The following is a 16934-nucleotide window of genomic DNA, read 5'->3' on the forward strand; positions in this document are numbered from 1 at the left end:
TGAGAAAATGTGCCAATATATTGTGCTGCATTTCAAAGTTGAATTCAGTCTTTGGGTTAAAAATGGGCAAGTATAAATTGTTCAGTTTATGTATTTATTTTAGTTTTTCTACATATATTTTCTGTATTTGTGGGCATCTCTCTAGAACAGAAACAAAGATTCCTTCCCGTCTTGTTCTCATTGTGTCAAAATTTTAAAAAGCTGTAATAATCTGAAATAAAAACCCATTAAGATCACTCCATACTTTTTGTAGTAGGATACCATTGCTTCACATTGCTGGGCCACAGCAGTCTTCAAATTGTAAGGTTTTATAATGTAAAAATTAAAGACCGAGTTTATTTTGTGTAGATTTTTAAACCACTACTTCTACTTTGGGTAACATTTCATCAGTGTAAAAATACTTTTACTTGAGTGGATGTTTTGGATACTTTTGCAACCGTGATGTTAACGAATGACTGAAGAAGTGTGTCTGCATACCAACTAGCCTGAGAACATGCTGCAGAATATATTACTAGCCTCAAAGGCACCCAAAGCTACATTAGATGGACGGATGGGGCACTTAATTCCAAAATGCAAAGCCATGCTGTGGCAGTTTTATGCATTCTGGATGTGTTTTGTGCAGAAAATATCTTAAATGCTTATTTGAGATCAGACTCAAAACTAAGTTTTGATGGGGAAAAACGGGCTCATGCTTTAAACTTAACCTTACACCTTTATTTTTTAATTGAACATTTTTACTAAACTGAAAGCATGAGTGGTAAAGTATGCTCATGTGTATCAGAGCATGTATCAAAAAGATTTGAAGCTTTCCATGTGTGTGTATATAGTCTTTCTTCTTTGTTAATAGTTACTAAGAAGAACACTAAGTCCCTGACATTTCCCCTGTCACCATTGGCAACATGCTTCCCCTTAAAAGGTGAATTCCTAGGGGTGTGCCACCTGTCGCGCCCGCCTCTGTCTCTTCTAGCCAGATGCTTAGAATACCACAAAAAAACCTTTTCCTGTCTCGACTCCTATTTCTATCGTGCTTGGCTTAGGGAAGTGCTTTCTTAAATGGGGGGGTCACGCAAAACAATGCCAGGGGGGGAGCGAAGCATTGCCTGGGAGCATTTAACTGAGAAAAACATACTTTTTTCTATTAGAATAAAAAGTGTAATTGCACCCTTTCACCGGGTCGCCAAAGGGAAAATGTAAGTTTTATATATAATCATGTGTGTTTTACATGTGGCAAAAGCAGAGCGCAAAAAGCTTGGTAACGTTGATGCTTCTGAGTGCTTCATGAGTTTTGCCTGAGCCCTCTCTGGTCACCATTTTCTGCTCTTCATCATCTTATTCAGGACGACTGAGCGATGCCTTTCTCTGCTCCATCATCAAAAGCAAACACAAGCGCATGACAAATGCACACACCGCTTAACAGTTGCCATGACAACATTTAATATCCATTCTTTCCAAAACACATTGCAGACTTTCTAAAAATAATAACCTTCTTCGCAGACAACCTACAGAGCGAAACCCTGCGTACTACAAGGTTGAGCGGTGGTGCAGTAGCGACAAAATCTGTAATTGTCGCACATTGTCTCTCGGTCTCTTGTTGATTAACAGATGTTGACAAGTTACTTTTGAAAAGAAAAGAGTTATCATTACTTCTCTGAAATAGTAATCAGATTATGTTACTAGTTACCCCATTATGAATGTAACTAGGTTACCTTCCTTCCAAAAAAAGAGAATATAACATATTATTTGGCTAGCCACCAATTCCCATACCTGGCGCCAATAGTTGACGAAGATCGGCTCCAGCACCCCCAGTAATGTTTATATTTCCACCCTGAAAAGCCTCCACTCTGAGTGTGACCTGCACTTGCCATTGCAGTGTGACTTTGTTTAAACAAAGTTTTGTGTGTGTGCATGAACTGGGTTTGTGTTTGTCTCTTAGTAAGTCATACTAGTAAGACCTGGCCTACACTGTCAAACTATCTCTGATTGGCTTACCTGACATCTTGCCCTCGGCGGCCCGGAGGATTGAATTGTTAGCACGTTGGCCTCACAGCTCTGGGATCCTGAGTTCAAATCCAGGTCGGTCCACCTGTGTGGAGTTTGCATGTTCTCCCTGGGCCTGCGTGGGTTTTCTCTGGGTACTCCGGTTTCCTCCTACATTTCAAAGACATGCATGGTAGGCTGATTGGACACCTTAAATTGCATCTAGGTATGAGTGTAAGCGTGAATGGTTGTCCGTCTCCTCGTCCCCTGCGATCGGCTGGCCACCGATTCACGGTGTCCCCGCCTCTGGCCCGAAGTCAGCTGGGATAGGGTCCAGCACCCCCCGCAACCCTAGTGAGGATAAAGCGGTTCAGAAAATGAATCAATGAATGAATGAATGACATCTTGCCCTATTTTAGCCAATTCATTTCCTCTTCCATGACGTGCTTTATTTATGTTTAGTGAGAAGAGCCATGTGGACTCTGGTGGGTTGTTAAAAAAAAACTAACGCTGCCAACTGAGACACCATGCAGAGAGAGAGCAGCAGCGACGCCTGTAAATGCCAGATAAAACTCAATTGCCAGTGCAGATGTGCTCTTAAATATTGCCTGCAGGCTGAGGGATTGGGACCAATGATAAGTATGTTTCTTCTGAATCACGTAACGCAGATAATGCTTGTACAATAACTGTAGGCCCCTTATAGGTTGAAAAATGTAACGTCTTACGTTAGAAGTTACAGCCAAAAAGTAGTTCCGTTATGTAACGTAACGGCGTCAGCTCCAACACGGATTGACAGTCACATTGTTCGGTGACCCGAGATACGCTGGGGTCAGAGTCTCATCTGTCTCCAGCCCGGTGGCTAGACAAGCCCATGTTGTTGTGAGGCCACATAAATAGTGGAGACACTAAGCTTGTGAGGAGAGTGTTGGCAGTGCGCACGGAGACAAATTAAGGCCATGTCAGCCAAAGGATCCAACAGCGGAACAGACAGCCTGCTCAAGGATGACACAACGCTCACTCACTCACCATTGCATGCGCAAACCAATATTCAAGCTCAGGGGGGAGTACAATTATCTCTGAGATGTTGCTTGAATTGGGAAATTCTTGGCAAATCCTTGCGGTTTTTTTCCCTCTTGATGCGATATTATGCGGTCGCACGGGTAAGCGAGCTGATGTGCCTCGAGCCACCCTTATCTCCGCCACTCAGGGCAATGAGCCATTCGACGCACGAATCTTATGTAACTGGCTGTGTAAACGATATCGGGCCTCGTGTGAGTGGAATTAAATGGCCACGATTGTGTTGCAACCATCTGCAGCAAGCAATGTAACAACACACTGACCCAGATTCACTGTCAAATGTCCACAAGAAGTCACTTTATTAAGTTGTAAGAAGTATGCACAAACAGACGTTATTCAACTTTAGCATGGAATCAGGTTTACAGAGTGCTTCTTGCTTGCATTGTTAACTCAAAACATGTCTTGTTTTTTTTTCATTGGCTGCCATTAAGACTGGGACATTCGTTCATTCGCCCTTTCCAGTCTTTTCCAGTGTGGACGCCTAGCGCCGTCAATTGCACTGAAAGATGAGGATTCGCAGCCAGTCCTCCCAGTTTAAATAAATTATACCTAGGTGAAGTCATAACTGGTCCATAGCAGCTGATTATAATGATGAGGTAGGCATCAACACACCCAATAATATCTACACAACTGGATGTTTCCCAGGATAATACATCATGTGTCAGTGGCGCTTTGTAAAAACATGATTGGAACTCGAGACAACCTGCATAGGAAAAAATACCGATGCTAGGAAAAGAAACGCTAAAAATACGCCACCTACACTGCCAGTTGAATAAATGGTACACCTGGAAAAACACAGACGATGCAAGGATTAAATACACTTTCTGGATTTCTGCCTTGACGAAAATGGCAGTTTGTTATTATGGTTGACATTTGGAAGTGGTGTTGCACTGCACTGTGCCATACTGGGAGCCATTCCTATTATTTTGCTTGCCTTATTTAGCTACATGTGAGTGGCAAAATATTAGGAACGCAACTCAAAATGCATTTAAATCTGACTAAATAAATCAGTCTTCTTGTATTGGATCTCATTGAATTGCTTGTGTGTACCTAAATAACGAATAGTGTGAGCGTAGTCTTAAAAAAACTCTGATTTTGTCGTATTTATAAAGAAAGGCGCTAGAGCGGATGGTTGTGGTGTAAAACAATGATTTGAGTTATCATATACCTATATTTTGAGAATATAAAAATAAACTTTTTAATGTAAACTCAGGATAAAGCATTAATAACCACATTTCAGCAACTTGGATTTACAGTTGTATAGTGTTACCAAATACACACACTGTTGTTAAATTAGCGTTCAAATAAATTCATGGCAAAAAAATTGGCTAATGACGATATGCACAAAAGTACATGATCCCTTAGCAATAAATTAGGTTATATCTGTTCAAAATGTAAACAAATGTTTACCACCAGTTGTTTAGTTTTGCGTTCACATCCACATTCCTAGATTTGTTGCCACAATGACACCGTCAATACGCAATGACTACACTGATGAACATCAAAGTTGTGTGCGTGAGTAAAGAAAGTCCTTCTATATGCCCTTCATCTACACATAACAGTCTTATTGATTAACAGTCCGATGAAAACTATTTAGATACATATCAGGCCTCCATTGAAGGGAGTGTAACACACCATTTAAATAAAAGGTGCATCAGGACACCATAACAGTCAGTGAGAGATTAAAGTAGAAAGCTATCAGTGTATAACAGTTCTTGTCAGTAGCTGTTGGTAGTGTGTCTATTGGAACAGTTGTTGCCTTACACATTAAAAGTCGAATAACATACACAAAACAAAAACACTTCTAGGAGTAACATTTTGTTTTGGTCACAGTTTGACCCAGACTTGTCACTGTGGACCTCACAAACCCGTATCACTTTAAAAAGCGTGAGGCAGATACACCCCATATTTCAATATGGTCAGAAGATATAACAAAAGGCATTATATACAAATCGACCCTCACACTTTTTCTTTGCTTTGCTCCAAAATCACCAAGAGTGGCCGATTTTGACCCACCTTGCAAAACACTGCACAGAAATAATATCTCTGCAATGGGCGAAGTGTGGCCACTCCATACATTTGCCTTTGCTTTGCACTCCCTACTAAAGTACAGCAGATGTACAGCAGCGGGGGAAAAAGCCACAATGCTGCAAGTTACACAACCTTGTTCCATGGCAACCACGATGAGCGAGAGGATGGCAACCGCTCGGCAGCTCGCCTTAGTCGGCTTTATGCTCGCCGTTTTCGGACCAGCCTTGGCTCATGGCGGCCACCACGATGCTGTACATGTTGAGCCAGGCTTGACGCATGGGTGCCGTGTAGGCCTGGCCCAAATTGCACTGCAACATGTACAAGAGGGACTCCCCCACCTCCTGGAAGAGAGACAAACAAACACAAGTCAAGCTGGATGGTGCAAAACATTACAGTAGAAGTAATCATTCCTCCTACAGCAAATGATTGTGGCTTGACCCCCACGGCCTGATGCTTCCTCCCCAAGTTGAGAAGAAAATCCTTCAAAGAGTGAAGATCGTCCAGGTGGCTGACGGCGGCGTCGATTACAAGCATCACCTGGAATTAGGAAGAAAAAGCACAAGCAAAAAGATAGAGATGATTGTTTAAATTTGCCTTTATTGAACGAGTAGTAATTGAAATGGGATTGCACCCTGGTTGATGTGTTATCTGTGTATTTTTTAATTTTTTTTTTTATTGTAATCATGTTTGCAAGTTAAATAATTTTGCAAAAGTTGATGAACTTTACTAATTTGGGAGCATCAAAGAAATGTAAAAAACTTTTTTTGGACACTGCCTTGTTTAAAATGTGCCACATTAGGCATACAGTATTTATAAATAAAGTGTACCGTATTTTCCGGACTATAGGTCAAACTATTTTCATAGTTTGGGTGGTCTTTGCTCATGTTCTAGTGCAGGGGTGGGCAAACTGTTCTGCAAAGGGCCGCAGTGGGTGCAGGTTTTCATGCCAACCCATAGAGAGGGTACATTTTCACCAATCCGGTGTCCTACAAGTGCAATCAGTGGATTGCATTCAGGTGCTTCTTGTTTTCTGCAGAAATCTCATTGGTCAAACTGTCTGTGCTGGATCGGTTGGAACAAAAACCTGCACCCACAGCGGCCCACGAGGAACGGTTTGTCCATCCCTGCTCTACTGCAATTTATGTTTGTTTGTTTTTTCTCTCTGTGACCATTGACAGCCTCTTATGTTGTATCTTTGGTTTATAGTTATCTGAAAAACTGTTCTCAATTTTACTTTTCTCACTTCAACGTGACTTATGCTCCAGTGCAACTTATAGTATGAAAATATGAACATTTTAATCCGTGCGTGTGGGTTTTTGTACAATACTTTTGTTACACAATACACAGTATAGTTCAAACTTGACCTAATAGAAAAAAACTGAGATTACGTTTTGACGAAAAAACAAAAATTGTGTTCCCCTGTTTGATTAGTTGATTATAAATACTTATCTCCATCTAAAAGACACTATAAAAAGGACAAATATGCTCACCTTAGTGATGTGCTCCAGGAATTCTGGGCTGGAGAGGCAGTCTTGGGTGTTGCCACATTTTGTGTTGTAGTGGAAAAGAGTTAGAAGAGCTGGATCCAGCTCAAAAAGCCTAACAAGAAGACACACCCAACATAGGTTTAAAGTGGTATAAAAAGCAAAGAGGTTCTAACTAATTATGATTCACTCGGAAAGCTGTAAAAGTGATTATTTGAATGAGATTTCTAGAAATAAAGTGTTGTACATTATATACATATTTATCTGCTTCATGCCCTGTTAAATAAAATCATTTGAGCAATTTGTGTTGGAGTAATTGCACTTAGCATGAGCTGGTTAATTCATGACATGACATTTTCTAAAACGCTTTATCCTCACTAGGGTCATTTTAAGTAGGCATGCAGATATTTTTCACTTTGGCAATCACTAATTTAGTCTTTATATGGCACTCATTGCCTCCCATTGTCAGTGCCAGATGCCCAGAAATTTTTGACAAGGAGGGGCATATGAAAGAATGTGGTCTAAAGCACGTGTCAAAGTGGCGGCCCAGGGGCCATATCTGCCCCGCTGCACCATTTTATGGCCCGGGAAAGTAAATCATGAGTGCCGACTTTCTGTTTTAGGATCAAATTAAAATGAAGAGTATAGATGTATATTAAATTTCCTGATTTCCCCCGTTTAAAATCAATAATAGTAATTTTTTAATCCTTTTTTCTGTGTTTTTAGTTCAAAAATCATTTTGTAAAATCTAAAAATATATTTAAAAAAGCTAAAATAAACATTGTTTTAGATCTATAAAAAAACTGAATATTCAGGGCTTTCAATCCAGTTCTTTTAATCCATTTATAAAAAAAATCTAAATATTATATCCACGTGAAATCAGGTTGACGTTAAAGCGGTCAGCGAACCAACCCGGGTCTGACACCCTTGGTCTAAAAGAATTGGTCGTCTGGACTGAAATATGAGCTTTTGTAGCCAGGACTCCCAGTTTAGATTAATATGACATGAATCATTGTCCTCAGCCAGGAATGAGTTAAATATAATCACATTTTGAAAAGAGGGGGTTAACTATAGTGTGTTGTTAGGCGCCATAATTAGTGTATTTCTGCTATTATTTGTTTTAGCTATATGAATTTAGACTTGATTGAAAATGTATTAACAATAGCTAAATCATATTCTGAAAATTTAGTTGAAACCCATTTGTCTAGATATGTGGACATCATGTCTTGGGTTATGTAGGCAATATGTACTTTTATAGCAAATGTTAAAACTTTGGCCTAAAGGACCACAATATGGTGTCCAGGTATGTGTATGCCAGGTCTAAGTGAAATAAGTCATACTTTAACAGACACCAAATTTTATGAAACACGTGTCATCTTTAGCGGCAGTAATAGTAGAGCGATAATAACATTGAAGGTTGTCGCCAAGCAACTGGTCAAGCCGCCTTTTGGTTTCCGCTTTATAAAAAGGATGCTGGTTTGTTGGGAATAAAACTAGATGATTAATGGGAATGAAAAAAAGGGGGATGATTTCCAGCTCAATAGTTACCTGGAAAACATGATGACACCATGAGGAACTTTGTTCTTCCCCAGACTCTCCCAGCTGCTCCGTATCAGCTCCTTGTCCTTCCCTGACAGCATCTCCATCCTCTGCAGGTCTTCAAGTTCTTCTGGAGACAGACCAGACCTCTAGAGGGCAAGACGGCTGGGTTCTAGCAGAGCCATAACAATTCAGTAGAGATCTTCAAGATGAAACTTGTGCACCTGCAAGGCAAATGTGGAGCATTGAGCAAAGTGGACAGAAAGTGAGCATGGCCAGAAAGAGGCACAAACCTTCTCAAAGGGAAAATCTGAGCTCTGAACTTGTTGTGCAGCAGCTGGGCTGAGGGGTCTGCTTATGCCAGAGTGCGCCACCGTGGTTTGTGGTGGGCTTCGCCTCAAACTCTCATGCACCTGCTCTTCTCTGCTTTTCCCCCCAGCCCACGGCGTAGTCAAGAAAGACAAGTTGTGCTACGATCTCATCTGTCACTGTGGCTGCTATCTCTGCCGCTCTCGACGTGCTCTCTCTCCGGTTATTATTCATGCTACAGAGGAAAAAAAGAAGCATCACTGGTTTGTGTCGCTCCGGTCAGGCTTCGCCGAACGAGCGACTTGCAACGCCCCCTGCAGGTGAACTCTGGAATGATATCTTTAAATGCGTCTGTCTGACCGCACAGTAACTTTGTCATTTGATCATTTATAACACTGAAACTAAGGAAACAGATGAAAAATTTTCCCACTGTTTTCATGTTATCCACGAATTTAACTTATTGGCTGACACTGACTGTGATTGTTATTATTAAGCAATTATTCCAGTTAAAATGTATTGGACATGAAGGTAATTTTAGAAAATGCTGATTCAATCCCAGCCATCCCATTTTTAAATGGATTTTGTTTGTGTACCGTCTATTGTGAATATGATCAAATAGTTAGGCAAGGACAGAGTTGGTTTTAGTGGCGTCCTGTCTAAACATATGTGCATCGCTGTTATATGCTGTTCCCATGACAACCCGTGAGGATGCAGCCAAGGAAGCTGTACCATGTGATGCCTGAAATCTCATTGAAAGGATATGATGTTTTTTACAGGGAAGTTCTGTATTGCAGTATTTCCGGTTCCTTTTTTTTGTAATATAGATGATTCATGTCCGTATTTTTTGACTAGAAGTCACCCCTGAGCATAAGTCGCACCAGCCAACAACTGCACAATGAAGACATAAAAATATGTAAATCCTTGTGGACTATAAATCATTTACAGTGGGGGGAGGGGAGGTTTTTTTTTTGGTTGGATCAGAGACAAAAACAAACAGCAAGGTAATTAGCCTAACCTTTGAATGGTCATGCTCATTATCACTTCTGATATAAATCGGCCAACTCATTTTCATAGCAGTCAGTGCAGGGAAACAAAAAAACAGACAAAAACATACAAGCCATACCCGAGTATAGATTGCAGGCCTGGTCAAACAGAAAATATGAGATGTGATGTTATTTAAAACAATTCACTGAAACGCAATATAGCTTGACTTCGGGCAGAATTTCAATAACATTTTTAGCCCAAGTCATGCAAACTTTAGTCGCTTTGGGGAAACGACACACTCGCCCAGAAAGAGGAAGTGTTCTGTATCCCCATGATGAGCTTTTGATTATGATTGAATACATACGTATTGAGACATTCTCATGTGGTTTTTTACAAAAAAAGATCAGAAATTCCAAGCTGTCAGCTGTATAAGCATAGCCATCCAGTGGAGGCCAATGTACATGAGTTGCAGTAATTGATGTGGGTCTGTGGGCTTGCAGCAAAAACCGCCATGCTGGTCAATGTGACGGCACCAGGATTTATTTAGATGGCAGTACAGCTAAAGTGAACTCAGAACCTCAACCAAGTCATGTGAGCAAAGTCCTTTCATCCTCAAATGCAGCAGGTTAACACACGCAGGATTTGCGTATTTGAATGTCATCTGAGTTTAATCATGCTTATAGTATCTGTGCAACGTTTAAGATGCTTAGAAAATAAATGAGATTAGTTTTAAACCCCATTATTTTGATAGCCAAGGGTCCATAATCAAAATGTATACATTACATTAGGCAACATATATTTTTAGTAAGATATGACAGCTTTTATGAATCAATTTTTGGGTGCGAAATGCAAAACTGATCTCAGTTTTTCTCTATCACAATCAAAAGTGTACTTAACATGGGCATGTTTTACTAAAATGTTGTAATGTTGACCTACAATGAAATATAAAAGAAATAGTTATGACTGCAATGTTTCTTTTGACACATTTATGTTTTTGCAATGTGTACCAGCGGTTAGCACATCAGCTCAGTGTTAGGAGATCAATGCTTTAGTCTATGTTCTCCAGGTAACCTGGCTCCCTCATTCCAAAAACATGAAGTAGGCTGGTTGATAACTCTAAATTGTCCCTAGGTATGAGCATGAATGATTGTTTGTTTCATTTTGCCCTTGCCTACTGCCCACAGTTGGCTGGGATAGGTTCCAGCACCTCTGTGACCCTTGTGAATATAAGCAGATGAATGAATAATTGTTTTTACAAATTATATGGCAGATGTGTGCAAACAGTAACAACAATGCAAACTGTTCAACCCAAAAATATGTTAAAAATATTTCCCACTGTTATTATTAAGTCATTGGATGTCATTGCTGGTAATGGATGAACCAGACCAGCTCTAAAAAAAAATAAACTGTTTTATACTGGCACAACACAAAAACCAAAGAAACAGATCAAACTTCCTTGGTTTGTAACAGCTTTAATGTTACATCATAGATTTACTCCTTGGCTACCATTGACATCTATCATCCTAGTTCGAATGAGCTAATTATCACAATCTGCAAACATATTTACAATCAAAACTAACCTTATTAGGCTCATTTCCATGCTTATTTACGCTATTGTTGCATGCTTTACCCTTAGACTTTAGATGTTTCCAGAATTCCTAATTTATAGTTGCACACATGTTGGCGTATCCATTGTTGATGTGGTTAGGTAGACATGAGTCATATTTGAATAGAGTGTTGTGCTCCAGCCCAGCGACCACAAAAACATTGTACCATCTGATCATGACAATCATTCCCCTTTGGACTCCAACGCTGTTCTCATCCACATCTTCAATTTTCTCCGCTGTTGTCTAGATTTTCCTCCCTAAATCAGACATGTGGGGTTAGAAAATGTCTATATTGTAATTATATTTCATTTTTACTTGGCTCCTGTATTTTTCTTGTTCCGGGCAGGCAGGCCCGGAACATTATGTAATGTCGCATGAACGAAACCATATCAAGCTGTTGGCTCTTCAGCGAACATGTTATTTGTAAAACCCAGTACATAATGGGATCGTATCACGGATGGAGGAAACAATTGGGAGAGAAAAAAATCTCACTGAGCATCGATGCAAGCCTTGACATCTGGGTTTGAATCATCCTTGAATCTGGATGAGCTGGATGTCACTGTCACCGATCGTCCCTTTTCTTCAACAAAGTGCTCTTTGATGCCAGCTTTCCTCAATTCGTTCTTGTATGCTTGTTCAACTCGAGCTTTGGCATTCCTCTGATAAAATCAAGATGGTGTCACAGTGGCTGGAGCGTACAGATGGTGATGCCTACCATGACACTCACCTGTTTCACCTGTTCAAACAATAGGGGACGCTCTCTCACACGAGCCTTAATGTCCTTTAGATCCCTCATGTAATCTCTTGTCTTTTGGCGATCCGCTTCTCTGTTTGGTGTGACAATTAGTGTTGGAGCGATGCCTTTTTGGGGGGCGGGGGTTATCAATACCAATTCTATACCAGCTATATAGGCTATATTGACAGTACTGTATCCCTACCATGTTTTTACAAAAATATATATTCCTTTTTTTTTCTTTCAATACTAAATACGTACTACTTGTTAGCCTGCCACTCACCGATGATGCTGCAGTCTTTCATCGTAGACTTCACGCAAGCTTTTGTGAGGGTCTAGCAGCTTGGCATGGAGGGAAACAGTCTTCCTAAGGGCCTCTGAATTGTTCTGGTATTTCCTCAACCAGTCTGCACTCTCCTCTTTCTTCACATCCAGCATGTCCATGGAGGTCCTACAACAGATATTAGGTTTGGGGGTCAACTAATTAAGCCAAAAAAAGAAAGACTATTGAACAAGGGAACAGACAATTGACCTTAAATTGCAGACTTTGAGATAAAACTTGCCTTATAAGTGAACATTTTAACTGAGAACTGTAAAATGCATTTCGCACAGCAAGACATTACAGTAAGACAAGATTGTTTGATTTATTTTTTCTGGGTAGATTTTGTATGTTCTGCTCCCGCCTTCGTGGCAATTCTGGTTTTTCTCCCACATCCCAAAAAAAACATGCATGGGAAGTTAATTGAAGACTCTAAATTGTCCATAAGTGCAGATGTGAGTGTGAATGTTTGTTTAAACACGCCCTCAAGAGCGTTGGTATCCCCTCTGTTAATAAAAAATAAAAAAACACAGCTGTCACTTATGTACAGTAACTTATATTAAATGTTATACAAATGTAATGAAAAGAAATAACCACACAGCAATCCAAACATTCAAACTACCTTATATCGATTAAGGTTGTAGTTGGCTGAGCTTTAACGCTTCGAGCCTTGTTAAGATTCATAGCATTTTCATTAAATCGGCATTAATATTTTGTAGCTACTAATTTGTGTGGTACACTCCAAAAAATATTTAAGAATCATACAGTGAATCACTCAAGTATGGTTGTGTAATGTTTCATATATTATTTTAAATTATTTTTACTAATTTTATGTACTACTTTTGTATTCCTTTGACGCTTTGTGTATATTTCTTCAATATTACAGTGAGAAAAAGAATAGTGATGTTCGTTAATTTATAAACGCAATGTTTTGCAATGTTTTTATATTTCAAATTTTGAATAAATTTGCTTTAAAACTGGTTATTATAGGGAGGGGAAAAACAACACAAAATCAAAAGTTGCTTTCTGTAGGGTTGTTTTTCACGAAATCAACACTTTTTGCTGCAGATTTTTGGGGACTAACATATCAGCAAGTGTATAAGTTATAGGAAATTGAGGAATTTGGTGGGTTTAATAACAGATATGTGAGGGACTTAATTGACTTTATTAGTCTGTTAGAAAGCATTAAAATAAAAGTATGACATTACCGAATGGCCATCGAACGTTTCCTGGTTGCATCTGTGATGTAAGTTGGGAGTGTGTCTCGGGACAGTGACTTTAGGCCATCACAGGATTTACTTCGACCAAGATTACTTTGACTGGGTTTCTGTAAAAAAAAAAAAAAACACACACACACACACACAAATGTTTTGCAGCAAAACCAGATTCCAAGAATTCAGGGTGAATTTGAAGAAACTTTATTTAATAGGTAAAACCAGACATGATATATTTTATGTTCCCCCATCTGACATGTCAAATCTCATTGTGAGTTTTGCAAAGAGGAGAGAACTACCCTCCTGTCAGAGAACAAAATTGATGGTTTTTGTAATCATGTTTGGACGATGTATATACATCATCCCTTTTAATGCCAAATTTAGTTGGAAAAACTGGTTTTCTGCATGTATATTTTTCTTTATACTCTCAAACCGCTGGGCCTCTTTTAATGTTTCCTGGCAGCCCCCCATTTAAATCCTCATGAGAACAGGCTCAAGAATAGAACAGGAAGGAAAGTGAATTATTATGTAAGATTGGGTGCACTTTTTACAAAATATGTGCATTGAGTAAAAAATTGGGGAAGACTTGAAAAAAATTCCCTTCCCGCAAAGATGACATACACGTGGCTTTGGAACAACATATTTTGAGGTTTACTGTAGAAATTACATACAATAATGGTTGGGAAGTTTATAAATATATATATTTCTATGAGAAATCCAGCTTGTTTAATATTACCTCGTTATATTTTGACTAACTGCAAAAACCACAAAAGAAAAAAGCATTTAAAAGTGCAATATTTTATCTTGGTAAAAAAGTACACGTTATTTTTAACATTGGTTGCCATTGACGACGATAGACGTCTAATCCATTTTGACTGGGAGATCTCACAGCGATCACACGAATTATTAGATTTTTCAATTACGAAAAAAAAGAACATTCAAAATTAGAAATAAGGAATAAGAATTGAAATCAGAAAGAGGATGGAGGCTTACCTGTGATGTTTCAGGGCTCGGTTGACTTTGCCTGGCAGGACGCGTGGATGTTCTCAGGTAGAAGGGCTGACACTTGGTCATATGTTGGGCTAATGATGTGTTGAGACACTCTGTTTGAAGAGTTTGGTGCAGCCGTTTGAAATCGGGCACTTGGTGGTTAATCTTGGGTCTGAAGCTTGGTTTCTCATCTAGGAAACCCAATTTTTCGATTCTGTTCCGCTCTGCAACGCGAAGCTTGGGTTTTTCGTGGTTCTCCTGTTGTGTGATACTGATGCGGCTTTCCCTGCAACACTCCTTGTCTGTACATAAATCGCAAAAAAAGGAATGCTGAATATTTTGTAACGTCAGGTGTATCTTTCTTAACGGCTTTTAAATTTTGCTGAATATGACAAAATTAAAAATCCAGAATTGTACAATATTTGAAAATCATGATAAGTTCAAGCCACTTTATGGTGTGTTGCAGGGGTGCCCATTACATAGATTGTGATCTACCAGTAGATCCCCAAGGAACTATAATAAAGTCATAAAAGAACCAAACTTCATGAATGTTTTTTGTGACAAAGAAGTCTATGTTCTAATCACTCTATCAGAGAAAAATCAGAGTTGTAGAAATAACTGGAAACTGTATGTGTATGTAAACCTTTGACCATAATAATAATAATAATAATAATAATATGCGGACATGTACTGTACACGTATGTGCATGTATGAAGTACATTCATTTTTTTTCTGTTCCGCTTATCCTCACAAGGGTTGAGGGGGTGCTAGGCAGCAGGTACGTGACACCCTGAATTGGTGGCCAGCCAATGACAGTCAAATTACATTACATTAATAAAATGTTGATAGGAATGGGAAACTATAGGAAGAAATATGCCCTGGAAAAGTGACATAAATCAGCACAGCCTTGAGATGATTGTCAAGCAGTGTTGATTCAGAATTTGACTTTTTATTGAACTGAATAGTTGAAATTAATATACTTTTCTTAAATGGTCAAATTGTTCACGACATAAGTGTATAAGCAGTAGTATTCACTTGGCTGCATTTTGTCATTTTTTGTCCAACTATTTTGCTGGACCTCACCCTGACCTTTTGGTGGTTTCACTTGCTTGGGAGAGGACTGCTGGGCAATTTTTACAGTTGTCTTTGCTTTCTCCTGCGAGACTTGCATCAACAATGGATCCATCTTATCTCGTTTCTTCTTTTCTCTCTCCTGAAAGCTGAAAGGTTTCTGAAAAGAAAGCAGAAAGCTTTTCCTATGCTCTAAACCTTGCTCTCTTTTCTTGTCCCTCTTCTCCACCATCTCCTGGTAGAGAGGAAGCTTGACTTGAATGGGGACAGGATGCGCACTGAACTTCTTCTTGCACTCGGCCTCGGCTTCCTCCTCTTCCTTCTGCTTCGTTGTTTTGCACGAAGCAACCCGTTGCCATTTTGGCTTGAAGTGGTTTGATTGGTTATTGTCAGAAGTTAGAGCAAGTGTAGAAGCAGCTCTCCTCATACTGCTGGGTGTAAGCAGAAAATGAATTCTTAATAAATTCTCTTGCACTTCAAATAAAAATGACCTTAAAAAAACTTACTGAGTCTGAGGAGATGGGCAATTGAAATCCAACGAGAGTTGTATGTACTGATGAATCCTGCTATCCAACTCCTCCCTGTGTCTGCTCTCGGTTCTCTGCAGTTGCCGTTGAATCGTTTGACTCAGGTATCGCAGCCTTTGATTAAGGGTTTCTCCTGATGTCATCTCCAGCATTTCTGACTCCGTCATTCTTGTTGGTGAAAACAGGGAATGTCTCCATCACATATTTTTGTACGAGTGGGAGTCCTAGACATTGGAATTTAAAGATCTAACCATACCAATTTCCAACCCGATACCTTAGAAATGTAATTTTAAGAAATTAACTTTTTATTTCCCAATTTGAACAAAGCTATCCCAGCAGTATAAGCAAAAAAGTGCAAACATGGTTTCAAACAGGAGATTGGAAAAAAAAAACGTATTTTTTTCCCTTTTGCAAATTAATTGTACAGCACAAAATAAGGTTGCAAATAAATTATATTAAAATATATAGTTTTACGGGAATAAAGTTGTCATCCAGTGCGATAAACTGACACTTTGTTATATATATATATATATATATATATATATATATATATATATATATATATATATATATATATATATATAGTGTTTAAATCTAAATCAAATCAACAGAAATGCAATGTAAAACTCTTTTTTTCTTGTGACAACAAATTTGAAAATAACCAGCACACCCCTAGGCTGCGTCTTAAGCGTTACCATGGTAACCAAACAGTCCATTTAACTCAGTCTATATTGCGGATAAAAAGAGTTAACTAAGAAAAGTATTCTATTTATTTCCTGTTTTTACTTTAATGTGCACATCTCTGTCATTTTGAACAATTAAAGCAGCTGCTAACCTGATCAAGCTGAGTCGTGCACGCGATTTCTCTGTGTCGAAGGTTGCTCAATCCTTGTTCATGAATATTCGTGAGAACGTATAATATACTGCATTTGGACTTTTTTATTTAAAAAAAAATAGAAGTTTAACAGAAGCCAAAGGTAGCGCACTTGTCCCATCCGTCTTGGTCTCAAACGCGTCTCCTGTGGCCACAAGCGGAAGCGCAAGCAGCGACAAAAGTCTCCGGTGATTGGCC

The 16934-nt window shown here is 39.1% G+C and overlaps 2 protein-coding genes across 3 annotated transcripts; both read right to left on the reverse strand.

The window, feature by feature from the left end:
* Positions 1-3346: 3346 nt before the first annotated feature.
* On the reverse strand, positions 3347-8660 carry ngb (neuroglobin). The gene is made up of 5 exons (XM_077621059.1): positions 8402-8660; positions 8118-8332; positions 6576-6684; positions 5503-5622; positions 3347-5426 (listed from the first exon to the last, which is right to left on the reverse strand). The coding sequence occupies exons 2-5, from the start codon at positions 8213-8215 to the stop codon at positions 5274-5276; spliced, it is 480 nt and encodes a 159-aa protein (XP_077477185.1). The 5' UTR covers positions 8216-8332; positions 8402-8660; the 3' UTR covers positions 3347-5273.
* Positions 8661-10933: 2273 nt separating this feature from the next.
* On the reverse strand, positions 10934-16865 carry fam161b (FAM161 centrosomal protein B). 2 transcript variants are annotated; one of them, XM_077621486.1, is made up of 9 exons: positions 16698-16865; positions 15842-16030; positions 15354-15763; positions 14268-14566; positions 13269-13387; positions 12025-12192; positions 11736-11835; positions 11501-11667; positions 10934-11265 (listed from the first exon to the last, which is right to left on the reverse strand). In XM_077621486.1, the coding sequence occupies exons 2-9, from the start codon at positions 16027-16029 to the stop codon at positions 11232-11234; spliced, it is 1485 nt and encodes a 494-aa protein (XP_077477612.1). In that variant the 5' UTR covers position 16030; positions 16698-16865; the 3' UTR covers positions 10934-11231. The 2 variants fall into 2 exon arrangements, with proteins under 2 accessions (XP_077477612.1, XP_077477611.1); XM_077621485.1 differs by having other exon boundaries at positions 15354-15766.
* Positions 16866-16934: the final 69 nt, after the last annotated feature.

Source organism: Stigmatopora argus, chromosome 15, assembly GCF_051989625.1.
Source record: "Stigmatopora argus isolate UIUO_Sarg chromosome 15, RoL_Sarg_1.0, whole genome shotgun sequence".
In the NCBI taxonomy this organism is placed as follows: domain Eukaryota; kingdom Metazoa; phylum Chordata; class Actinopteri; order Syngnathiformes; family Syngnathidae; genus Stigmatopora; species Stigmatopora argus.